The 25,327-nt window shown below is 41.7% G+C and overlaps 1 protein-coding gene across 2 annotated transcripts; it reads right to left on the bottom strand.

Annotated features, from left to right (window-relative positions):
- Positions 1-123: 123 nt before the first annotated feature.
- LOC133506206 (voltage-dependent calcium channel gamma-5 subunit) lies at positions 124-22,976 on the bottom strand. Of its 2 annotated transcripts, none has more exons than XM_061830122.1 (6): positions 22,893-22,976; positions 12,412-12,651; positions 7,639-7,725; positions 3,866-4,006; positions 3,227-3,372; positions 124-1,481 (listed from the first exon to the last, which is right to left on the bottom strand). In XM_061830122.1, exons 2-6 carry the CDS (start codon positions 12,605-12,607, stop codon positions 1,218-1,220), a joined length of 834 nt encoding a protein of 277 aa, XP_061686106.1. In that variant the 5' UTR covers positions 12,608-12,651; positions 22,893-22,976; the 3' UTR covers positions 124-1,217. The 2 variants fall into 2 exon arrangements, with proteins under 2 accessions (XP_061686106.1, XP_061686105.1); XM_061830121.1 differs by having other exon boundaries at positions 22,906-22,963.
- Between the last annotated feature and the right edge of the window lie 2,351 nt (positions 22,977-25,327).

Raw genomic sequence — 25,327 nt, 5'->3', positions numbered from 1 at the left:
ATATATCCATTTTTGTTGTTTCTGTAGATTCTTTGATTTATATCAATAAAAATGGATATATCTGCTTTACGTCTGAACTCTTCATATAGTTGTTTCCAGTTGAGCGCAATAGGCAGCCTGATAATTTCTTGCTGTTAGCTGAAAGTCATTGTGAATTATTCACCTTGTTTTTGGCACGATGACATGAGTGCACGTCTGCATGACCACACAAAATGCTTCTTGGCCCCTTTCTGGTTCAATTCTTCCGGTATAACCATATCTTTGAAAAATTAGAGATAACCAGTAATAGTTTACGCTGACCGACCGACATGTTTGCCCACAACATTAGGCACGTTTCCATAATTGCATGGCGTCCAAATCAAGAGATTTCACATTTACAAAGATAACAATGATCAGATTTTGATGTCAGAGCGATATTAATGTAACAATATGTTTATTTTTGCGATTTTAGTTTGTGGTCGTTCCCTAGTGCAAAGTATCATTGCACTAACAGCTAATAGTAAAATCGTAATCCCCACATATTCAGTGAAAAATTCAACTATTCACAATTTTGCATTCTTTCCAACACATCCTAGGATGCCACAAGATGCAGGCAGTCTAAATAGCAAAGCACCACAGTAAATTGGTGTCAAACATATCAAAGTGACACATCTCCACTGAGAGACTGTAAGTTAGTAAAGAGTTAAATTTATGCATCAATTATTTGTGTTTTCTCACTGTTTGTGAAAGGGCTCGGTCCCCATCCACGCAAATAGTGGGGGATTACTGTAGATGACTAATTTGACTGCATGACAGTTAACAAGTGGATTACCACATCTGTCTGACAATTCTAAGATTCTGGGTTCAAATCTCAGCTCTGGCCTTCTTGTGTGAACTTCTTGTGTGAATTGCGTGTTCTACCTGTGCTTCAGTGAAAGACTCACAATTGTGTGTATGTGTGAATGGGATCATGAATGGTTGTTGGTTCATATGTGGCCTGCGATAGGCTTTAGACAAGTCCAGGGTGTACCTCACCTCTCGCCTAAAGTCATGTCTATAAAACTGCAATCTACAGATAAATAAAATCCATGTTTGTAGACAACTGTGACTGAGCCTATTAGACACGATCAGGATTTTTTCATGAATTCCAGTATATGGATACCTTACATTTTGTGAGTATATAGTGCACAGTATTTGAACTATGCCAGTGCTGTAATAACCTCTGGTGGTTCTTTGATTCAGCACGGGGAGGAGGACATCTGTTCGTACTCGGGACACTTGAGGAGGGCAGGATAGTTGGAGGAGTTCATTTGGAGGGAAGCCTCGGAGGAGATAGACGAGGGGCTGCGGCCACGCCCGGCCCACGCGTCTGGATGGAGGAACTGTCCCGAGTAGTCTGAGCAGTTGCTGAGGCGGGGTCGGTAGAAGCCCTGGTGAGGCCGATACATCTCCTCAGCCGTGTAGCGCTTCATAAACAGGTAAACGGACATCACACCGGCGGTCTGGGATGGCAAAGAGGAGCAGTATGAACAGGAGAATTGTCCATTCTTCTGACAAGATCAGCAGTATTGGCCCTTTTTGAACAGCATTTCATGGAATTCATGAATTGCTGTTGTGCCAGCTTGCCCCATCAGAGGTTGCCACAACAAGTCAATCTCATGTTTTATTCGGCAAAGTCTGTCTGCGGATGCCCTTACTGACAAAACCTACACATATTTTGAGTCTGGGCTTGGGACCATCAGTGACTGGGTATAGGAGCACCACCTGGGCATTTGCACCATGTTGCAACAGCATGGAGAGCTACACTAGCAACATTTCCATGGTATTGACTAGAGATTATTTTAGAGCCTCTCCAGTAGGATGCCCTGTGATTGCACCATCGAGACTATGTATTTTATTTTTTTTAAACAAATCTAACACCAAACAATCCTCTCTTGAACAGACCCGACTAACATATTGAAAATAGCACGTTATTCCATATTGTATGCAGTGTTGGCCTTCTATTGTTCTATTTGTAACTACTGGTAGTATCAACACTTTTGTTGTTGACTGAAAAGAGATTGGAAGAGTTAAATACTTTCCATTTATAATTAAATAACAATTAATCAAGTAATCTTAAAATATTGCCTGTACACTTAATAAAGTTTTCATTCATTCGTCCATCCATTTTCTTAGCTGCTTATCCTCACAAGAGTCGCGGGGAATGCTGGAGCCTATCCCAGTTGTCAACGGGCAGGAGGCGGGGTACACCCTGAACTGGTTGCCAGCCAATCGGAGGGCACACCGAGAAAAACAGCTGTACTCACGTTCACACCTACAGACTGACACATGTGGATCCACAGCAGGTCTTTAAATCAGCAAGGCCCTTAATCATATATTGTTCACTGACAAAATCTATCCAATTAACAATGTGAAAAATTAACCTTGCTCTAATTACTTTATTTTGTAAGGTCTAACAAATGAAAAATAATCAAGCAAGTGTACTATAAATATATCCATCTGTCTGTTCATCCATCCATCCATCCATTTTCTTAGCTGCTTATCCCCACAAGGGTCGTGGGAGTGCTGGAGCCTATCCCAGCTGTCAACGGGCAGGAGGCTGGGTACACCCTGAACTGGTTGTCAGCCAATCACAAGGCACAAGGAGACAGACAACAGTCGCACTCACAGTCACACCTAAGGATCATTTAGAGTGTCCAATTACTGGTGCATGTTTTTGGGATGTGGGAGGAAACCGGAGTGCCTGCAGAAAACCAAGGCAGGCACGGAGAGAACATGCAAACTCCATACAGGCGAGACCGGGATTGAACCTGGGACCTCAGAACTGTGAAGCCAACGCTTTCCAGCTGAGACACCGTACCGCCTAATAATAGTTTTCATGATGGTGAAAACATAAGGCATTACTTCCAGGACACTGTTTCCTGTCAGAAAACCTTAGCCAAACAAGTAGTATGTTTAAGCTTCAATATTTCTACTGTATGTCATTGCTAACTGCTCTAGTACAGTAAGTGACTGATTGCTGGAGGGTAAAAGGTGCAATATTTCCTCCCGCCCTCACCTGAATGAAATATAACATTTTAAGAGTAATGAGGGAGAAATTAAACTTATACACGCAATCATATTGGGTCAAGGTAAAATTGTCTTTTCCACATTAACATACTTCGGGAAAGTGTTCTGGGTTCTGAACTAGGTCCAAAGTGGATGTTTTGATGCAAGGGACCAACATGAGGTTAAGGGGTGACATTACCTCAGTGAGGAGGAAGGAGATAGCAGCAAAGGCAAACGACCATCCATATTTGTAGCTGAAGTAGGCCTCATTGCTTTTGGTCCGATTCAACATTTCATCGTTGATGTTGGATATGTACAACACCAGACCAACGACCAGAGACAGACCTGCAGCACAGAATCAACACATTAGTAACCCTTTACCACCCATTTCAATAGACATACTGTATGTCAGAGCCGTGAGCAAAGAGGAAGCAAAAATGGAACATTTTAATGATTACAATACGATTAACCCAGCCATCCATTTTCTATAGCAGTTGTCCACATTAGAGAAATGGGAAGCAGTAGCATGTTGCAGCTGACTTCCAGCACAAGGTAGATGGTTTGCCGGTCCATTACAGGGCTATAATGTATAGAGATAGACAATCAGTCACATTGATTCACACAGTCAGTGAGTGGGAACCGAACCCACATAAGAAGAATGATTTCTGTAATTGGGGTTGGGCATTTTATATACCCCTTCTTGTTATGGGTCACAGGAACATCAATCCCAGTAGTGAAAGGTACAATAAGCTGTTATTTTTATTGGTCACAAAATCCGACTAAATGAGACGGGCTCAAGATGAAGTGTTTGTCAGTGAGTAGAAGCCCAAGTGAGTACCTGATAGGATGGAGAAGATGCCCGAAACAAAGGCCAGAATGGTTCGATGTGGTCGAATGTGGCCAATGTTGCTGAGGACAAAACCAATGAACATGAAGAAGAGGCTGACAAGTGGGAAAGGTGTGGCTGAACGGATCATCTCTGCAATAAAAGAGATATGAGACATTTTTTTTAATACAGTACTTACAAAGAAGAGAAAAACAAACAGCAATATGGGGCTCCATTAGAATAGTTCTTTGGTTAGGCACCCCACAGTTTAAGGTTACTTGTCAAGAGCTAACCTAACCTTCCTACAGAGAGCAAATGTCACATAAACTCAAAAGTAAAAAAGGTCAGTAATTCTTTGAAGCCTCCTACTGTGTTATGTTAAATGTGCAGTTTTGGGCACTTATGCTGCAACATTAAGGGGGTTGTGCAAAGAAACTTTTACTTTTTAAGTTCATGTATCCAAAAACTTGGCTCTCTGAAAAGCCTGTCGACCCACCGAGTGTGGAATTAAACTCAGACCCAAATATTTTGGTAGCTGCCTGACGTCACTTTTGCTACATTGCCGGCAGTAAGTTGGACTCTGCCAAGGCTGCCCTTTTTCATCAATTCTGTTCATAACTTATATGGACAGAATTTCTAGGGGCTGGAGTGGTTATCAGCCTGGATGAGAATCAGCACCTCCAAATCTGAGACCATGGTCCTCAGTCGGAAAAGGGTGGCATGCCTTTTCCAGGTCAAGGGTGAGATCTTTCCTCTTGTTCACAAGTAATGGAAGAATGGAATGAAAGATCTACAGGAGGATTGGTGCAGCGTCTGCAGTGATGCGGACTTTGTATCAGTCCGTTGTGGTAAAGAAGGAGTTAAAACGAAAGGTGAAGCTCTCAATTTACCGGTCGACCTATGTTCCTACTCTCACCTATGGTCATGACCTGTGGGTCATGAGCGAAAGAACAAGAACCTTGATGTAAGCAGCCGAAATTTGTCTCCTCCACAACGTTTCCAGGCTCTCCCTTAGAGATAGGTTGAGAAGCTCAGTCATCTGGGAGGATCTCACCGTAGATTAAGAGGTGCCAAATGAAGTGGCCCGGGCATCTGATTTGGATGCCTCTCGGACGCCTCCCTGGTGAGGTCTTCTGGGCGCATCCCACAGAGAGAAGACCCCAGAGATGACCTATGACAAGTTGTGGGTGGGTATTACGTCTCTCGTCTGGCCTGGAAATGCCTGGGAATTCCCCAGGAAGAGCTGGATGAATTTTCTGGGGAAAGGGAAGTCTGGGCATCCTTGCTAAAGCTACTAGCTACACGACCTGTCCTTGGATACCCGGCAGAAGATGGATGGATGGATCATTTTTGCTGTGATTGGATTGGACTTAAATAGCACAAGCTCTGTGGACAACAACAACTAATGTTCCAGCTCTGATGGGCAAACGCAATGGAATGGCATTGATCTTGTGCGCCGTTAAGGTAAACAAGAGTGGAGATAAGCCTGTTAGAATCCACTGTATTAACCATCAAGAAGCACTGTGTGCTTAGACTGTCTAGCTGGATGATGTAATGAACATTTTGTAAAAACTACAACATACTTGGAACTAGAGGACTGCACCATAGGGAATTTCAAGCTTTCCTCTCTGATGTGAATGGTGAATATGGGAATGTACTGAACTGTGAAGAGAATAAGTATTTGAACACCCTGCTATATTGCAAGTTCTCCCACTTAGAAATCATGGAGGGGTCTGAAATTTTCATCGTAGATGCATCTCCACTGTGAGAGAGATAATCTAAAATGAAAAATCCAGAAATCACAATGTATGATTTTGTAACAATTTATTTGTACGATACGGCTCTGAATAAGTATTTGAACACACGAGAAAACCAATGTCAATATTTGGTACAGTAGCCTTTGTTTGCAATTACAGAGGTCAAACGTTTCCTGTGGTTGTTCACCAGGTTTGTACACACTGCAGGAGGGATTTTGGCCAACTCCTCCACACAGATCTTCTCTAGATCAGACAGGTTTCTGGGTTGTCGCTGAGAAACATGGAGATTCAGCTCCCTCCAAAGATTTTCTATTGGGTTTGCATCTGGAGACTGGCTAGGCCACGCCAGAACCGTGATATGCTTCTTACGGAGCCACTCCTTGGTTTTCCTGGCTGTGTGCTTCGGGTCATTGTCATTTTGAAAGATCCAGCCAAGACCCATCTTCAATACTCTGACTGAGGGAAAGTGGTTGTTCCCCAAAATCTCACAATACATGGCCGCCGTCATTCTCTCCCTAATACAGTGCAGTCGTCCTGTCCCATGTGCAGAAAAACACCCCCAAAGCATGATGCTACCACACCCATGCTTCATAGTAGGGATGGTGTTCTTGGGATGGAACTCATCATTCGTCTTCCTCCAAACACGGTTAGTGGAACTATGAAAAAAAGTTCAATTTTGGTCTCATCTGACCACAAACTTTTCTCCCATTACTTCTCTGTATCATCCAAATGGTCATTGGCAAACTTAAGACGGGCCTTGACATGTGCTGGTTTAAGCAGGGGAACCTTCCGTGCCATGCATGGTTTCAAACCATGATGTCTTAGTTTATTACAACAGTCACCTTGGAAACGGAGGTCCCAGCTCTTTTCGGGTCATTGACCAAGTCGAGCTGATTCCTCAGCTTTCTAAGGATCATTGTGACCCCACGAGGTGATATCTTGCATGGGACTCCACTCCAATTGAGATTGACTGTCATGTTTAACTTCTTGCATTTTCTAATGATTGCTCCAACAGAGGACATTTTTTTCACCAAGCTGCTTGGCAATTTCTCCGTAGCCCTTTCCAACCATGTGGAGTTGTACAATTTTGTCTCTTGTGTCTTTGGACAGCTCTTCAGTCTTGGCCATGTTACAAGTTTGAGTCTTACTGATGGTATGGGGTGGACACACATCTTTATGCAGCCAACGACCTCACACAGATGCATCTGATTCAGGATAATACATGGAGTGGCGGTGGACCTTTAAAGACGGACTAACAGGTCTTTGAGGGTCAGAATTTTAGCTGATAGGTGTTCAAATACTTATTTGCAGCTCCATCACACAAATAAATCATTTAAAAATCATACATTGTGATTTCTGGATTTTTCTTTTTAGATTATCTCTCTCACAGTGGACATGCACCGATGATGAAAATTTCAGATCCCTCCATGATTTCTAAGTGGGAGAACTTGCAATATAGCACGGTGTTCAAATATTTATTTTCTTCACTGTACAACTCTGATGTGCCGTGGCTCTGTGCTGCAGAAATTTTATCCAGTGGGATCAGAAATTGACCAGTTTTTGAGGGGAGGCGACCTCCTCATGAATAGAGTGACCCTCTTTGGCTGGCAGACCTAGCATTTTTTACTTGATCTTACTTGTCATTAGAATACACTGAATAAGACCCTGCAAGGGAAAAGGACAGCTGGTCCCACAAAAGCCAACCTTTCTCCTAAAAATGAGAACTATGCCTTCGAATGATGAGGGTGTGTTCAGCTCAACATTCATATGTGAACAAACATTTTCTCTGTTAAATCACACACAACAGAAAAAACAGAACCAGAATGACTGATAGTCATCACTGTGAAGTCTTTTGTGTCTCAACCACCAACCACTTTCGACTTGTTAGCTCCCGCTGAGTGCAATGTTCGTCACATTATAGGTGAGTTGCAAATACACACAGTATTTGTATGTCCATATACCACCTTGAGTGTGTGTTTCACTCACTAAAAAAACTTTGGACACCCCCACTTTACTAGATTTACTTACTCAGGACACTAACAGTGGACTCTGAAGTCATCTGGACTTTCGTGGGCATCACATACTCAATGGTAAAGCAGCGACCTTTCTCCTCACCTGGAAGGAAGAAGAGGCAGGGAACCCGTTTTTGTACACACTTCAGTCACACACACACAAAAAAAAAAAAATTATAACTGCAAATTTTGTCCAGAAAATGTTTGCTTCTGTCAGGCAACTCGTTCAGTTCGTCCGCTGCGGGTGGCCCCCTGACGAAAACGCTTGGAATACAGTGTAGTACTACTATTGTAGTGGAGTATTCAAGTAGTTCCATTGTCATTGTAGTTAGGGGACAATTACACCTAACCCAGTGGTTCCCAACCTTTTTTTTTTTGCAGCGTCCCCCTTTTGCAGACTAAATTATTGCACCCCCCCCCCCCCCACACACACACACTTTTTCTATCAGTACACAAAGGCTTAGGTTACAATAATCACTGTAGTGGTCACTTTTAAATTACACTGGTAAATTTATCAAGCCGGTGAGAATTAAAAAAAATGCAAATGTTTTTTTCTGCTAAAAATTAACATCTTTCATAATTTCATTGGAAAATTCATTTTTGTGGCTGAGGTGGGCTTGTGTGTTCATTTGTAAAATTAGCTTCATCTGCCGGGTGTAACTTAATTATGAAAAGTGTGCACGGTAGCCCCCCATTCACCCACTATCATAATGCCGTGTGCCCCAGTTTGACAACTGCACTAACTATATGGTGAGGTGAAATGGTTTAAAATAAATGCCTTGACATGCACTGTACTAAAATCTAATCCCTACCTTCTTGGACCATGACTTTTTTTTTTTTCCCTACTCTTGCTTACTGTATCTGAAGAAAATTGTATTTTAGAATTTGCTATCTTTTCCATGATCTATTATCTTTGTATGACTTGTGATATTACTGTATCTCTGTGTCACTTAATTTGAGAAGTTTCCATTTTCATTTTTCTTTCATATCTTTTTATTGTTATCCTTTTTAAAAACTTTTTCAAGTTGACTTTGCTGTGGATGGATAGTCCATCCATCCATTATTCTGAGCTGCTTATCCTCACGTGGGTCACGGGAGTTCTCGAGTCTCTCCCACCCATTATCGGGCAGGAGGCAGGATACACGCTGAACTGGTTGCCAGCCAATCGCAGGGTACAAGGAGACAGACAACAGTCACACTCACAATAACACTTAAGGGCAATTTAGAGTGTCCAATGAATGCATGTTTTGAGGATGTGTGAGGAAACCGGAGTGCCCGGAGAAACCCCTCGGAGGCACGGGGAGAACATCCAAACTCTACACAGGCAGGGATTTGAACACTGTGAGGATAATGCTCTATAGCTGTTTCACCTGGATGAATAGTGTTTTTACTTATTGGTCCTTTTTTTGGGGGGGGGACATCCATTTAGTTGTGTACATAACCTAGAGCCATGAACCATGATGTGATATTGTCTTGTAATCTCCAAAAGAATACAGATGAAACACCAAACTAAACATTCTTTGGTTGACGTCCAAGTGCAATGACAGCTGACAAAAACCTGACATCTGTATACACAATCAGGTCTATGCAACACCATTCAAGCTCTCCAGTGGAAGTGCGCCATGTGATAATGGCCAGCGATTATTTGTAGGTCAAACACAGTGCACCACAGCAGTTAAGTGGGCAATAAGGCCACTCAATTGCCCTTAACACCGAGTGGCCCATTTAATCGGCCTGTTAAAGGGGATATAATATTATAATATCGACAATCTAATCACACCGTTGTGACCTGCCGACACACATGCAGCTATCATATGAGGCCCAGTGCAGTTGCAGCTTGAGGATAAAATAAATGAAGTGCAAATGAAGTGTTTTGTTTGTTTACTTCCTGAGCTTGAATGGAGAAACAGGGTAGAAACTGTTGGGGGAAGGAGGATGAAAGAAATTTGGAAAGGTTAATCATGAGGGACAATCTACTCATTTCATTTTTGCCCACAGTTCAAATATTTACAGTTCAAGCAAAGTTGAGGATGAACATTAACCGTACAGCAGTAAAAAGTAAAGTTTCAGAGCCATAGTCACTTGTCAAAAACATGCTGAGTGGAAATTGTTGTTAAGGGTTACCAGTGAAGACATAACTGCTGTCTCTTTTTCCACCTTAAGTGTGAAGGTAACAGAACGCTGTTGCTCTTTGCAGGAGATTTCACCAGCATCAGTCTAGACCACAGTTAGTTTAGTCACACAAGGCAACTGGGACCACCACATTTGGCCACTGAGTTGAGCACCAGATTCATCTTAAAGCAAATATACCCATTTAGTACAGTTACAGCAGCACCAACACAAGACAAGTAATCACACATTATAGACTTTTTTTTTCCCTGCGCATCCTGCATTCTCTGCATTATAGCATATCTATGTGGATATAAAGAACTGAATGAAAATTTAAATCAGATTATTTCTGGGGGGAAAATCTATAGTAATATTTACTTACATTTGAAGTTCAAAGCTAAAATTGTCTTATATATGATTTTACTTAAGGTTGTAACTGTGACTTGCTTGACTTTAATTCCCATTTTTTTAATACCTGTAGTGTTCAAAGTATGGTTTGTTCACCATGAAAATATTAAGTAGATTGAACATTTTTAGTTTAGCTAACAAAATATTACTGTGCGGAATGTTGTATTTTGAGAGAAAAGATTTCTGGTAAAGTCAATGTTTTATAGACTGACAAATGACATTAATAGTAAAGAACATCAGATCCAATGTGATGCTCAAGCACAGTCACGACAACTGATAACTGAACATAATTGAAGATGAAAAATCATTCCAAGTATTGATAACATCGTAATGCTCTCTCTTTGGTAATAATACACCATAGCCCTAAACAAATGTGACGATGTCAAACTATTGCATATTACCATAATTTCTCATGTATAATGTACACCCCCGGAGACAAATTCCTTGTGTGTTGTTACATACTTGGCCATTAAAGCTGATTCTGATTCCTCCCAAAATTGTCAAAAGCCAATAGTGCGCATTATACATAGGTATAGGGGATAATGAAGAAGGGGAAAAAAACATTCACATTACATAAATGCATGGCACAATCTAGACCTGTGGTTTTCAAATTGGGGGAGAGATTGTTTCAGCCACCCATCCCGGTTCACAAATTTTTTTTTTGTTTGTTTAAAAATGTACTGGGTGACGCTTATATTCAGGTGCTCTCTATAGTCTGGAAATTACAGTAATCTAAAACAGTAAATATAGTCTTTTCATAATAGCAAATGATGAATGATCTTTGATTATTTACTATTATTTACATATATATCCATCCATCCACTTTCTTATCACCCCAGTTGTCAACGGGCAGGAGACAAGGTCCACCCTGAACTGGTTTCCAGCCAATCGCAGGGAACATGTAGACAAAGAGCCACACTCACAATTACACCTTGGGACAATTTAGAGTGTCCAATTAATGTTCCATGTTTTTGGGATGTGGGAGGAAACCGGAGTGCCTGGAGAAAACCCACACAGGCATGCAAACTCCAAACAGAAACACGAAACACTACAATAGGGTCATCAAATGGACATTAAAAATGGGAAAATGGCATACAGTGGATATATAAAGTCTACACACCACTGTTCAAATGTCATTTGGAGGTGGGGGCGGGGGGTATAAAAACTTGGACTAAGATAATTAATGTCAAAATTGCACCAATAATATGACGTATCACCTGTACACCTCAATTAAAAATGTTTCTTTTTCTTTTAAATGTTTCTGAGAGAGAAGGTGAAAATAAAAAAAACTTTTTATACACCTGTACTCGAAATTAACCAATCACATTCAAAGTTCTGTTAAATGGAAGTCCACAGACACACCTGCCCGCATTTGAAATGCCAAAAAACAAAAACATATGCATACGACCAAGTTTATTGATGAAGTATATGCTTTTTAGTAGCTAAAGTATGTTTCATGGTTCTTGTACTACAACCACAGTTAGTGTGTGCGTGTGTTAACGTGGAATGATAGTGAAGCCAGGGGTGCTGTGCCTGGGGTTGCATCTTCTTCAGTGAACATAGAATCTTTCTTTCAGCACGTCCCGTTCGGTGTCGCCACAGCGTGTCATCTCAGATGAACGCTCATATTTTTTTGGACAGTTTTTACACCGGATGCCCTTCCTGACGCAACGCCTCTTGGGGACTGGAGACCCCAGCGCGAAACAAACTCAGAACCCTTGGTTTACCAAACCAATGCTCTAACCACTGAGCTATGAGGTCCCTTCAGTGAACATAAAAGGCATATTTCATTAAAACTACGGTGACATGTACAATTTATCTTCAAAGCTATTTGAGTAACAGCAACAGAGTAAATGTAATGGATTATTACCCACATCTGACAGTACAGTATATCAAGAGTGTACAAACAATACACTGAGTGGCCACCACATTCTGACTTCATGCACAACCTAATGAGATTCCTTACAAGAGCTGTAATTTAAGTTATTCATTTTTGTGAATTCTTGATATAGTTTTTTTGCGTATGAATTGAACCGCACGTTATAAATGAATACTCTCTGAGGCTGTGGAATGAAAACAGTATTATCTTGGTGAAGACAGAATTTGATCTTACTAGTGTGAAGTACATTATGTTGTTGTGTCTGATTGATTGAATCATGATTCAAATGTAAAAAAAAACAAAAAAGAAAAACCCTGTCCTGATAAGTATGTTATAAAATTATTAAGTCACATTCTGTATCTGCTGTGAGATCCAGACCTGCTATGAACGTACCAGCCACGAAACAAACCCTCCAGAGGCCCGAGTGGAGGGACATCCGAATCTCGGTGCTCTGGTTAAGTGGGAGGATGACGCCCTCCTCCAGGTAGAGCCAGTAATCGGTGCTTACGGCGATGCCCAACAGGCCCAGGCCGCAAACAGCGAACATGCTGCTCAGCAACGTCAGCGCCTTCCTGCCACATAGGCTCATACCACAGCCTCAAGAGCAAAGGGTGCCGCCAGCAGAAAGGGAAGCTGGGAGAAGACAGAAATACAAATACAGTCATTTCCCATTAAGCGTGGTCAATGACGAAGGAACAAGCCTGTGTGATCAGTTCATTAGAACAGCGTCATTACAAAAATGATAATTGCATCTCCTTTTGCATACAGTGGTGCAAATTCAGCATTGCAGATGGTCTACATAATGTGTCAGCACACATAACAGAATTTTCCAGTAAATGTGAATGCTGGTTTGTTTCTATGTGGCTTGCGATTGGCTGGCAACCAGTTCAGGGTGTACCCCGCCTCCTGCCCAAAGATAGCTGGGATAGGCGTCAGTAGTCCTGTAACCCTTATGAGGATAAGCAGCTCAGATAACGGCTGGATGGATGGATGTGTTAGCCGGCCCCACATTTGGCAGAAGCTCGAGCGCTGGGGAGCTTGGCACAGGATTCTGTGTTGAAAGGATTCGATTTTACATAATGAGCTCTCAGCGTGATGCAGTATTAAGGCTGGAGACTGGAAAGATGTGGACAGATTTTTAAGTCTTTAATTCTAGCTGGACTTTTCTCTTTTTCTCCCCGACTTTAGAATTTTGATAAATGTAAAGTCTGAGGCGGCACGTTGGGTCAGCTGGTAAAGCGTTGGCCTCACAGTTCTGAGGTCCGGGGTTCAAACCCGGACCCGCCTGTGTGGAGTTTGCATGTTCTCCCTGTGCCTGCATGGGTTTCCTCCGGGTACTCCAGTTTCCTCCCACATCCCAAAAACATGCTGCATTAATTGGACACTCTAAATTGCCCCTAGGTGTGATTGTGAGTGCGGCTGTTTGTCTCCACATGCCTTGCAATTGGCTCGCCACCAGTTCAGGGTGTACCTTGTCTCCTGCTCATTGACAGCTGGGATATGCTCAAGCACTCCCCACAATCCTTGTGAGGATAAGCGGCAAAGAAAATGGATACATGGATGGATGTTAAGTCTGAGTAGAACAGAAAAGGATGAGATCCACACCTGGTTCACTGATGAAGAGCAGACCTGTCTTTTATAACTAGACCTTTGGATAAAGACGGCACAGGCATTTTGGCTGCCAACCTGCTTACATCAAATAGTGATGAATTGGCATTAATATTGTGATACAGTGAAGAAAATAAGTATTTGAACATCCTGCTATATTGCAAGTTCTCCCACTTAGGAATCATGGAGGGGTCTAAAATTTTCATCGTAGATGCATGTCCACTGTGAGAGAGATAATCTAAAATGAAAAATCCAGAAATCGTAATGTATGATTTTGTAACCATTTATTTGTGTTATACGGCTGCCCTATGGGGGCACAAACCAGTGCAATTTGTAGGCCGGTCCCAAGCCCGGATCCAGCATAAAAACTGTGCCAAACAAATATGAGCGTTCATCTAAAGAATCCCATACCGGATCGGTCGTGGCCCGGGTAAACAACGCCCACTGATCCTACAACTGAGTGTAGGGACTTTGAATATTGGGACTATGACAGGAAAAGCTCAGGAGTTGGTTGACATGATGATTAGGAGAAAGGTTGATATTCTGTGCATCCAAGTGAGCAGGTGGAAAGATAGTAAGGCTAGAAGTTTAGGAGCGGGGTTTAAATTATTCTACCACGGAGTAGATGGGAAGAGAAATGGAGTAGGGGTTATTTTAAAGGAAGAGCTAGCTAAGAATGTCTTGGAGGTGAAAAGAGTATCAGATCGAGTAATGAGACTAAAATTTGAAATTGAGGGTGTTATGTATAATGTGGTTAGCGGGTATGCCCCACAGGTACGATGTGACCTAGAGTTGAAAGAGAAATTCTGGAAGGAACTAGAAGTAGTTCTGAGCATCCCAAACAGCGAGAGAGTTGTGATTGGTGCAGATTGTAATGGACATATTGGTAAAGGAAACAGGGGCGATGAAGAAGTGATGGGTAAGTACGGCATCCAGGAAAGGAACTTTGAGGGACAGATGGTGGTGGACTTTGTAAAAAGGATGGAAATGGCTGTAGTGAACACTTATTTCCAGAAGAAGGAGGAATATATAGTGACCTACAAGAGAGGAGGTGGAAGCACGCAGGTGGAATATATTTTGTGCAGACGATGTAATCTGAAGGAGATTACTGACTGTCAAGTAGTGGTAGGGGAGATTGTAGCTCGACAGCATAGGATGGTGGTGTGTAGGATGACTCTGGTGGAGGGTAGGAAGATTAAGAAGACAAAGATAGACCAAAGAACCATGTGGTGGAAGCTGAGAAAGGAAGAATGTTGTGCGGCCTTTCGGAAAGAGGTAAGACAGGCTCTCGATGGACAGCAGAAGGTCCCGGAACACTGGACTACGACAGCCAAGGTAACCAGAGAGACAGGCAGGAGAGTACTTGGTGTGTCTTTTGGTAGGAAAGGGGAGAAGGAGACTCGGTGGTAGAACCCCAAATACTGGGAGTCATACAAGGAAAGAGATTAGCGAAGAAGAAGTGGGACACTGAGAGGACTGAGGAGAGGAGAAAGGAGTATATCGAGATGCAACGTAGGGCAAAGGTAGAGGTGGCAAAGGCTAAACAAGAGGCATATGAAGACATGTACACCAGGTTGGACATGAAAGAAGGAGAAAAGGATCTCTACAGGTTGGCCAGACAGAGGGATAGAGATGGGAAGGATGTGCAACAGGTAAAGGTGATTAAGGATAGAGATGGAAATGTGTTGACTGGTGCCAGTAGTGTGCTAAATAGATGGAAAGAATACTTTGAGAAGTTGATGAATGAAGAAAATGAGAGAGAAGGAAGCGATGGATAGGATTAGAAATGAGCTCATTAGAGGGACAGCCAAAGTTGGATGTTTTGGAGACAAGATTCGAGAGAGCAGACTTCGATGGTTTGCACATGTTCAGAGGCGAGAGAGTGAGTATATTGGTGGAAGTGTGCTGAGGATGGAGCTGCCAGGCAAAAGAGCGAGAGGAAGACCAAAGAGAAGGTTTATGGATGTGGTGAGGGAAGACATGAGGGCAGTTGGGGTTAGAGAGGAAGATGCAGGAGATAGGCTAAGATGGCAAAAGATGACACGCTGTGGCGACCCCTAAGGGGACAAGGCGAAAGGAAAAGAAGAAGATACGGCTGCAAATAAGTATTTGAACACATGAGAAAACCAATGTTAATATTTGGTCCAGTAGTCTTTGTTTGCAATTATAGAGGTCAAATGTTTCCTGTGGTTGTTCACCAGGTTTGCACACACTGCAGGAGGGTTTTTGGCCCACTCCTCCACACAAATCTTCTCTTGATCAGACAGGTTTCTGGTCTGTCGCTGGGAAATACGTACTTTCAGCTCCCTCCAAAGATTTTTTTTTTATTGGGTTTTGGTTTGGAGACTGGCTCGGTCACGTCAGAACCTTGACATGCTTCTTACGTAGCAACTCCTTGGCTTTCCTGGTTGTGTGCTTTGGGATACTTTCACGTTGAAAGACCCAGCCACGACCCATCTTCAATGCTCTGACTGAGGGAAAGTGTTTGTTCCCCAAAATCTCACAATACATGGCCGCGGTCATTCTCTCCCTAATACAGTGCAGTCGTCCTGTCCCATGTGCAGAAAAACCCCCCATAGCATGATGTTACCACACCCATGCTTCACAGTAGGGATGGTGTTCTTGGGATGGAACTCATCATTCGTCTTCCTAAAAACACGGTTAGTGGAACTATGAAAAAAAAGTTCAATTTTGGTCTCATCTGACAACAACATTTTCTCCCATTACTTCTCTGTATCATTCAAATGGTCATTGGCAAAATTAAGACGGGCTTCGACATGTGCTGGTTTAAGCTGAGGAATCTTCCGTGCCATGCATGATTTCAAACCATGACGTCTTAGTGTATTACCAACAGTCACCTTGGAAACGGAGGTCCCAGCTCTTTTCAGGTCATTGACCAAGTCCTGTCATGTAGTCCTGGGTTGATTCCTTACCTTTCTAAGGATCATTGTGACCCCACGAGGTGATATTTTGCATGGGACTCCACTCCAATTGAGATTGACTGTCATGTTTAGCTTCTTGCATTTTCTAATGATTGCTCCGACAGTGGACCTTTTTTCACTAAGCTGCTTGGCAATTTCTCCGTAGCCCTTTCCAACCATGTGGAGTTGTACAATTTTGTCTCTTGTGTCTTTGGACAGCTCTTTGGTCTTGGCCATGTTACAAGTTTGAGTCATACTGATTGTATGGGGTGGACAGATGTCTTTATGCAGCTAACGACCTCACACAGGTGCATCTGATTCAGGAAAAGATATGGAGTGGAGTTGGACTTTTAAAGGTTTAACAGGTCTTTGAGGGTCAGAATTCTAGCTGATAGGTGTACAAATACTTATTTGCAGGTGTATCACACAAATAAATGGTTAAAAAATCATACATTGTGATTTCTGGATGTTTCTTTTTAGATTATCTCTCACACAGTGGACATGCACCTACAATGAAAATTTCAGACCCCACCATGATTTCTAAGTGGGAGAACTTGCAATATAGCAGGGTGTTGAAATACTTATTTTCTTCACTGTATTAGCACCCTCTTTGTATTTTTTGACTATTCTACTATGAATTTGTGTATGCCAGTTAAGAACTCATTTTTTGTTGCAGACCACATTGTTGCTACAGTTTTCCTCAGAGGGCTATTATGAATCTGGAACCATATACTGAAAATGCATGCCTCATTAAATACATATACAGTGGAAACTGGAGTTTTCACATGATTCTGTTTTTGATATTTCTTTTATCATCATTTTATTCCATTTTTGTACATCTGCTTTGTACAGATCAAAATGGTTCAAACACATGCACCTGCCTCTAGCACTCCTAGCATACTTATTTTAAAATGCGTTCCATTTCTCAACGCTATTACAAGTAAAGACAATTTGAGATTTTTTGGGCCAGAAGAACACAAGTTAGACGCACATTATTTGTTTATTCAGGGCACACAAAATGATATAGTGGGCTAAGTTTGCCAAAATAAATTTTCATGATGTAGAACTGCTTTTAAACCTGTTGAAAAGTGCACTACTCAGACACTGACTGTTGTCCTGGAATGTAATTGCGTTCAACCTTTGACATTCCACTGTACACACTGTGTGTTGCTGCAAATGTACTTTATTTTTACCCTGTTTTCTTCAGTGGCTGAATCATTCAGTACAGTGGATCTCTGTATGTCGTATTGTGCCAGAGCAGTTTTGCTGTGAAATAGGCCTGCCTAAAGTACCGAGCAGTTTTTATGGCATGATTGCCGCCGCCATACTCGTTTGTCAAAATGACTTCCACTGGCAGCATCCTCACCACAATGCGAGGTTGCATCCAAGAATTCGACCCCCACTATGCTATAATATTCCTAATAGACTGACCGGTATGAGAAGTACATTGGTCTCATGAATTGCTGATACACAGATGACGAAACTTTACAGCTAATTTCGTCTCGGGAATCTGTGGTTCGTCACTCAAGAAAGATGTACTGCATAGACATGCAACAATGGAACAGTATCTGAAAGCACATAGTGTTGAACATTCTGTCAGATTTACCAGCAAATAGCTTTAATCCACTCCTATTGGTAAATCAACTTTTGAATATGGTCAATAACCATACTGACCTGCTCGCAAAAACTCGCACAGGACATCACAAAAGGGATTTACCTTCAAAGAACAAAAATATTCACCCACAAAACTTGAAAAACTAAATTTTAATTTCCATGTACGCACCACATTGCCCCGTAAAGTCGTGCACTCTGGGAAATTTTGGGTCATTGTTTTTTTTTTTTTTTAATTGCGATTCTTTCAGGCAGCGCGGTGGGTCAGCTGGTAAAGCGTTGGCCTCACAGTTCTGAGGTCCCTGGTTCAATGCCGGACCCGCCTGTGTGGAGTTTGCATGTTCTCCCCGTACCTGCGTGGGTTTTCTCCCACTTCCCAAAAACATGCAGCATTAATTGGACACTCTAGAACTAGAACTGTGAGGTCAACGCTTTCCAGCTGACCCACCGTGCCGCCCAACCCAAATACAGTCTGGGCTTTTTTTAGATGCCTGCTCTACCTGTGAGCTGGAGGTCAGCTGGTCGTGGAGAAAATATGACTGAGGATGATTTGAAGCATTTCATATCGCCAGAGATATGCATTATTGATGAAGTAAGTACCATTATTAAACCCACTGTACTTTTAAACCATGGTGCAATCAGTAACCATTCATCTGAAGTACCATAAGTGTTGAAATATAAGTATTTTTTATCAGTAAAGTGAGAAACCTATCCATTCACTCATTTTCTGAGCCATTTGTCCTCATTCAGACTGTGAATAATGTGAGATTATCTAAAAAAAAATGATATTTGTAAAAACGTCTGCCACGAATCTGCCCAGTGCCCATAAGCAGTCTTCTTTGATTATGCTTACACACAAATCCAAACACACACACGCACACACACACAAACACCGATCTAAATATAGCCTCGCAGATGCTGCTTACTGATAAACACCCGCAGCTATAAATTAAACCTCATTTAGTGTTTTTAGACTACATCAACTTGATTTTCTTGCAAGTAGCTATTTGGTTAAACCTTCACAAGATGAAGTAAAACTGGAGGACTGCATTTCAGGTGCATGAGTTAGTGATAACCACTGTTTTATTGCTCAATAATATTTATTGTTGGAGAAAAGATTGTAGTAGGGTTTTAACAGGTTGTAAAAGTGTGTAGTGGTCTGGGCATCAGTTTTTGAATAAGTTTTTTTTTTTTTTTTTTTTTTTTGCAGCAGCAGATATCCAAGAAGGCGAGCTACAGTATTTGAGTTCTGCTTATACAGAATGTGATGACCTCTGCTTGGGGTCACGCTCGCGGAGGCAACAACAGGACAATACAACAGGACCATAGCAAGAAGATCTTCACTCTTGTCCAGGAGCTGAACCTGCTGTCAGACTCCACTCTTGAAACTTACTTTTGAACTCTTGTCGTATCTTAGTTTCACTTTATATTACTAATATATCAAGGACAGTGAATTCAAAAGTTGAGATGACGGCCAGGACGTGCGTCAGCCCTTCTGATTTTGATGTACTTTTCAGCTGACAACGGTCCAAATTCAAACACTATGATGTGCGTTGTGGCGGATGCTGACCCAGTTAGAAGAGCAGTACAATCCCATCTGCAAACGTAGTCCCTGGGTGACCTCTGTGTGGACAGGCAAACAACAACAGAAGACAGCCACAGGGAAGCCTGAGGACGGCGGCTGCATTGGAATGAAGGGGGGGCAAGAGAACTAGGCCTTCACACAGCTGGATGCAGCCCCCATCGTTCTGCCTTTGTTTGACTTGGGATAAACATGCTGAGGAGGAACATGCATGCTCATGCTGCCAAAAATCTACACACACACACATCATCCATTCCTTGTTCATGTATAGACTGAGGCTAATGTATATGTTGTACACAACAGTATGTCCGTATGTATGACATCATGAAGGCATGAAGGATCATCCATCCGTTGCAGCATAACAATTATCATCACTGAGGTAGCGGCTGTCCTGCTGGAGTCGATCCTAGCGAGCTTTGGGCGAGAGGTTGTGTACACCCTGAAATGGTTGCCAGTTTGTTTACAAGATATATGAACATATAAGGGCAAGGGTTAGATTTCAACCCGGGTCCTCAGAAATGTGAGGCAGATAAGCTAACCAGTCGGACTTTGTGTCGCCATCAAGGCAGTCTTTTCCTCTCTTTTTACATGTTGCACAGTAGTCAACTCGTCAATCACCAAAACAAGATCTTTGTTTTGTCTGCAACTCGAAATGACTGGACTCACAGACGACGCAAATAATTAAGAATTCATTGAAGAACATGTCATCATCTTGAACTGACGGCCCAATTCATTTTTTGCATTAAAGAAGTGGTGTGGCCATCCATCGATCCATCCATTATCTAAGCCACTTAACCTCACAAGGGTCACAGGAGTCTTGGTGCCTATCCCAGCAATTTTAAGTAGGAGGCAGGGTACATCCTGAACTGGGTTCCAGGAAGCAGTATCTCTACTGTAAAAACTGTCCAATTGGGTAGATGATTCACTGCTTGAAATTCTCACACACATATAGTCTTCATCTGTAGTATCTTAAAAATTGTACAACTTGAACAATCCTAAACTCATGCACATGGCTCAAAGATTCCAAAAGCCTATAACAGAAGAAAATGGGTACTCCCAGCTACTAAACACGTGAAGTAAACATATGCATCCATCCATCTATGTTCTAAACCGCTTATCCTCACAAATTGTGTGGATATGCTGGAGCTAATCCCAGCTCTCATCGGGCAGGAGGTGGGGTACATCCTGAATTGGTTGACAGCCAACTGCAGGGCACACATAAACAACCATTCGCACTTACATTCATACGTAGAGAATTTATGGTCTCCAACTAATGCAAGTTTTTTGGGATGTGGGAGGAAGTAGCACGGAGAAAACCTCAGTCCTCAGAACCGCTCTAACCAGTCGCCCATGTTCCACTCATATATACACTAGTTTGGTTTCCGGACAATGATTTGAAAAGAAACAAGAGATATGACAATGTGTGCTTCCTGGTGAGCCTTTTGGTGGGCTTAAAAAAATATATATATATAAAACATCAAAACAATGGTGCTTTGTAGTTTGTGCTCAGACAAATGTAATGTCATGATGTGATTTTGTAAAGTGCATCCCATGCATCAAATGTTATGATGTCTTGAGATGATATCACAAGTGCCCTTGGTGGTAGTGTCTGGATAATGGATTTCTCACACTTTTTGCTCATTATAATTCAACTGGACTTTTGAAGGTATGCCAGATTTCATTTGATTTTCTTTTTTATTTATTTTGGGGGGGTAGCAGAATTATTGCATGTCATTCGCCATTGTGAGCAAAGGAAATGCGTACGAACTATCTTCAAAACAATAAACTAAAAAGGACAATACCAGCAAGAAGAAAATAGAGCAATGAAAAAAGCAACAACAACAGATAGCCGATAAATAAACGAATGTACAAAAACATCAGTGTGACATGTATCATCATTTGAGTCATAGTTGGAAATACTGCACTGTGATTTCAACACAACAATCACATCAATCCCTGTCTCATTGAAACAAGTCACCTGCCATTCATATCACACCAGTTGCAATTGCTGCAAAAACCCTCGACAGTTCTCCGAAAATGTTTATGCTGCGGTCGCAAACACACATAACAACTGCAACCACCACATCACTGTCTGCATTTCTGCTACAACGCTATTTGGCTGTCAGCCAAATGGCACTCAGCCAAAAAACGGTGGGTTGCACATTGCTGCGCTATAAGAAAGATATTAAAAAATATAAAATATGTCTGAACGTATAACATAAATATCTCTTGAGATATCAGTATGTTTGCAGCTACTAAAATGAGTAAGTAATTTATTGAGTAGCTTATTAAAGAACTGCCATGTGTAGTCTGCTGTCCGTGGTGCTGAAACGTCAATAGATTTGCTAAAACGCATTACTTTAATTGTTGTCCATCAACTTAAAGTGCTAATTTAAACGGTGGTGGAATCTAAACAAATTATACTTGGTGTCTTTTTTAATTAATCAGAGAAGGGATTGATCCACTCAATGTGGCAACCTGGTTTCATATGAGATCCACTACAAGAGCTTTATCAAAAATAAGGTTCGAATTGGATTTACTTTAATGTATCAATATGACTATTATCGAGGGTTTTGCAACGGTGTAGAACTGAACAGATCATACTGACAATATACAAAAAAAAAAACTGATTCATCATAGAGAAAAGTCAAATAGCTCTAACATGGCTTTAACCAACAATGACACATATAAAAATGTTTTAATTTGTAAAACACACACACACACACACACACACATTGTTGAAATATCTTTGATAGTGTCAAACGAACATTTCTATACTGGTAAAGAGGGTTTTAATTTTTTATCCACCACTTGTTTTAAATGTAAGGTGTGTACGGTGATACTTGTGTTAACACAAGAAGGTTATAGGTTATAAAAACGCGGAGCAAGTAAATATTATCGCCTCTATTAGCCATGTGTGAAAAGGTACAGTTGCGTCCCAAGTTGTGTCGACGGCAACAAACGTGAAGCTCAAATAAGGAAAAGGCATCCACCGCGACAAAAATAAATTAGGAAGTATGTAAACACAGTGGCAGCTGTTAAACCATCGGAACACAATTGTTTGTGCACTGGAAAAGCGCGAACAATAACTGTCGTTAAAATGCATTACGTAACTGTAGAGTTAATTTAAAAAAAAAAAACGGAAAGCTGACCTTAATCCTTTACCTTCACAAAGGAAAGTCGTTGAGGAAGACCGCTCGTTAGCTTTGTTGTCTGTTTGTTGCTTTACTTCTTCCTCACTTTGGGCAACGTCGAGACAGTACAGTGGTGAGCAACACAGTCTCGTGCACGCCCACCAGCGCCGCTGACGGGAGCGCGCGTGGTACGCGCCCGACTCACTCTTCACGGCCACCAAAAAGTCAACAAAATTACATTTTGTTGGGGATCTGAATACATGTGCAATTGATTAATACGTGCATACAGTTCCCGTCCAGCTCGAGGACGGGAAAAGACCCCTTATTTGTTAAAAAGTAGGGCGGATAGAGACCCAGACAAGAGAACAATAAGGGATCTGGAACCCAAGGAGCAGACACGCGCCATGAGAGGGGAACTACTCTAACTACATCACTGATTGACTGATAACTACATAAAAAGTACACGTAAAATGGGCCATATTTTAAGAAGAATTAAAAGACAGATGACTGTGATTGCCTGGCGACCAGTTCAGGGTTTACCCCGCCTCTACATAGCTAACCAAGACCTGAGTGAGGATAAGCAGTATAGAAGATGAATGAATAAAAAAAAAGAAAGATGGCATGGTGGAAATGAGGTTTAGGTTTCGAATGAGGTTGCGTGATATTTGTGCTTCTTCTTTTTTTTGTGTGTGCAGGGACACGGACTTCCTCCCACATTCCAAAATTCTGCTTCATAGGTATTAATTGATCGTTCAGGGTGATTAGCTGATTGTATGGATGGGCCCCTCCAGCAGCATAGAAAAGGGATGATTTAAAAGAAAATGGAAAGTCTGTATTGTTCTGTCTTAACTAGTTCATTATCTTAATTAATCTTAGCTAATAATTTGCTGACCCCAAGTATTTGAAATAATCTACCCTCGTTATCCCTTCTCCCCGGAGCCTCACTCTTCCCCTTCCACCCATCTCATTCATGCACATATATTATTTTTTACTTCGGCTAATCTTCATTCCTCTCCTTTCCAGTGCATGCCTGCATCTTTCTAATTGTTCCTCAGCCTGCTCCCTGCTTTCACTGCATATCACAATGTCATCTTTGAACATCATGGTCCAAGAGGATTCCAGTCTGACCTCATCTGTCAGCCTATCCATTAGCCCAGCAAACAGGAAGGGGCTCAGAGTTGATCTCTGATGCAGTCCCACCTACACCTTAAATTCTTCTCTCACACCTACAACACACCTCACTACTGTTCAGCGGCCCTCATACATGTCCTGTACTATTCAAACATACTTTTCTACCAATCCATGAAAATAAATGTGATTTAAAAAGACCGTACAGTGCAAGAAATAAAAGTGGAAACACACTAAAAACCATGAGGAGAAAAAAAAAAGACTTAAACTTATAAACATTCACACTTGGGCAATATTCACTTCTGTTGGCAATTTATTCCATTTGTGCGTAGCATAACGGCTAAATGGTGCTTTTCTATGTTTTCTTTAGACTATTTAGACAAGGGGTGCCCAGACATTTTTACCCCAAAATCTACTTTTGATGCAGCCAGTCTCTCGCGACCTACCGACGACAGGGTGGGGGGTTGTTGATGATGATGGTCCCAAACCGTTTTTAAGGTTAATGTTATATTGCCTCCTATATCTAAAATACAGAATTAGCTTTTTGTGCACTGTATTGTCTGTGCTTTTATCCTGGATCAGGGTGTGCCAAGGTGGAATTTTAAAATTACACACCATCTCATCCTGCACTTTCTACTTTGGCTTCAGACCAGAACTTTCCCACTCAGAAAAGAGAAAATCTCGCCCAGTTTAACCACATTTTCTTCCATTATTCACACACTCCAACAGTCATTGCATCTTAAAACAACAGAATTTCTTTTTTAATTTTCTCCATTAACATCAAAAGTAAACATAAGCAGCATCTCTAGCTCGTCTTTGCGCTACGTTACCCAGACTGTGTTGCTAACTAAAGCAGAGGTGGTGGACGCTGTAATTATAAAAGATATTGATGGGCTGCGTAAGTACTGTAACATTTGTAATTATGAGTGCATGTCTTTAAGAGCGGAGGGTGGGGCCTGGTGTAAGGTAAAGTAGGAAACAGAGTGTGTGGTGGAACAGCTGTCGTCGTTAGAGAAAGTTCCGTGTGCGCCCTAAAGAAACCAGTGGCTTCCTCTTTTAATTTTTTACAGTACAAATGTGAATTGTGCCATTGGATCTAACAACCAGTCATCCCTCACTCAGTGAATCATATTGCAAAATGCCACAAACTGAATAGCGCTAAGTCATACTTTCCATTTGCTTTGGATTTTTTTTTTTTGCATGCGCAATGCAGAATATCTGAAGGGACTGCATCAGCGCGCGCAATTTAGAGGGAGGATTGGCTGACATTTTTTTTTTTTTTTTTTGGTATGCTGTCCGGCAATCGACCAAGATTTCCTCGTGAT

Source organism: Syngnathoides biaculeatus, chromosome 9, assembly GCF_019802595.1.
Source record: "Syngnathoides biaculeatus isolate LvHL_M chromosome 9, ASM1980259v1, whole genome shotgun sequence".
Classification (NCBI taxonomy): Eukaryota; Metazoa; Chordata; class Actinopteri; order Syngnathiformes; family Syngnathidae; genus Syngnathoides; species Syngnathoides biaculeatus.
Note: the sequence above shows the minus strand (reverse complement) of the source record. Positions and strands in the feature narration are given on the sequence as shown.

What these genes read in the sequence shown, in the direction of transcription:
- LOC133506206 (XM_061830122.1), bottom strand. Translation starts at nt 12,607, where the DNA reads ATGAGCCTATGTGGCAGGAAGGCGCTGACGTTGCTGAGCAGCATGTTC. An exon ending in GAGGGTTTGTTTCGTGGCTG is followed by an intron (nt 7,726 to 12,411) that starts GTACGTTCATAG and finishes TCTTCCTTCCAG; the next exon opens with GTGAGGAGAAAGGTCGCTGC. An exon ending in GTCCACTGTTAGTGTCCTGA is followed by an intron (nt 4,007 to 7,638) that starts GTAAGTAAATCT and finishes CTTTTATTGCAG; the next exon opens with AGATGATCCGTTCAGCCACA.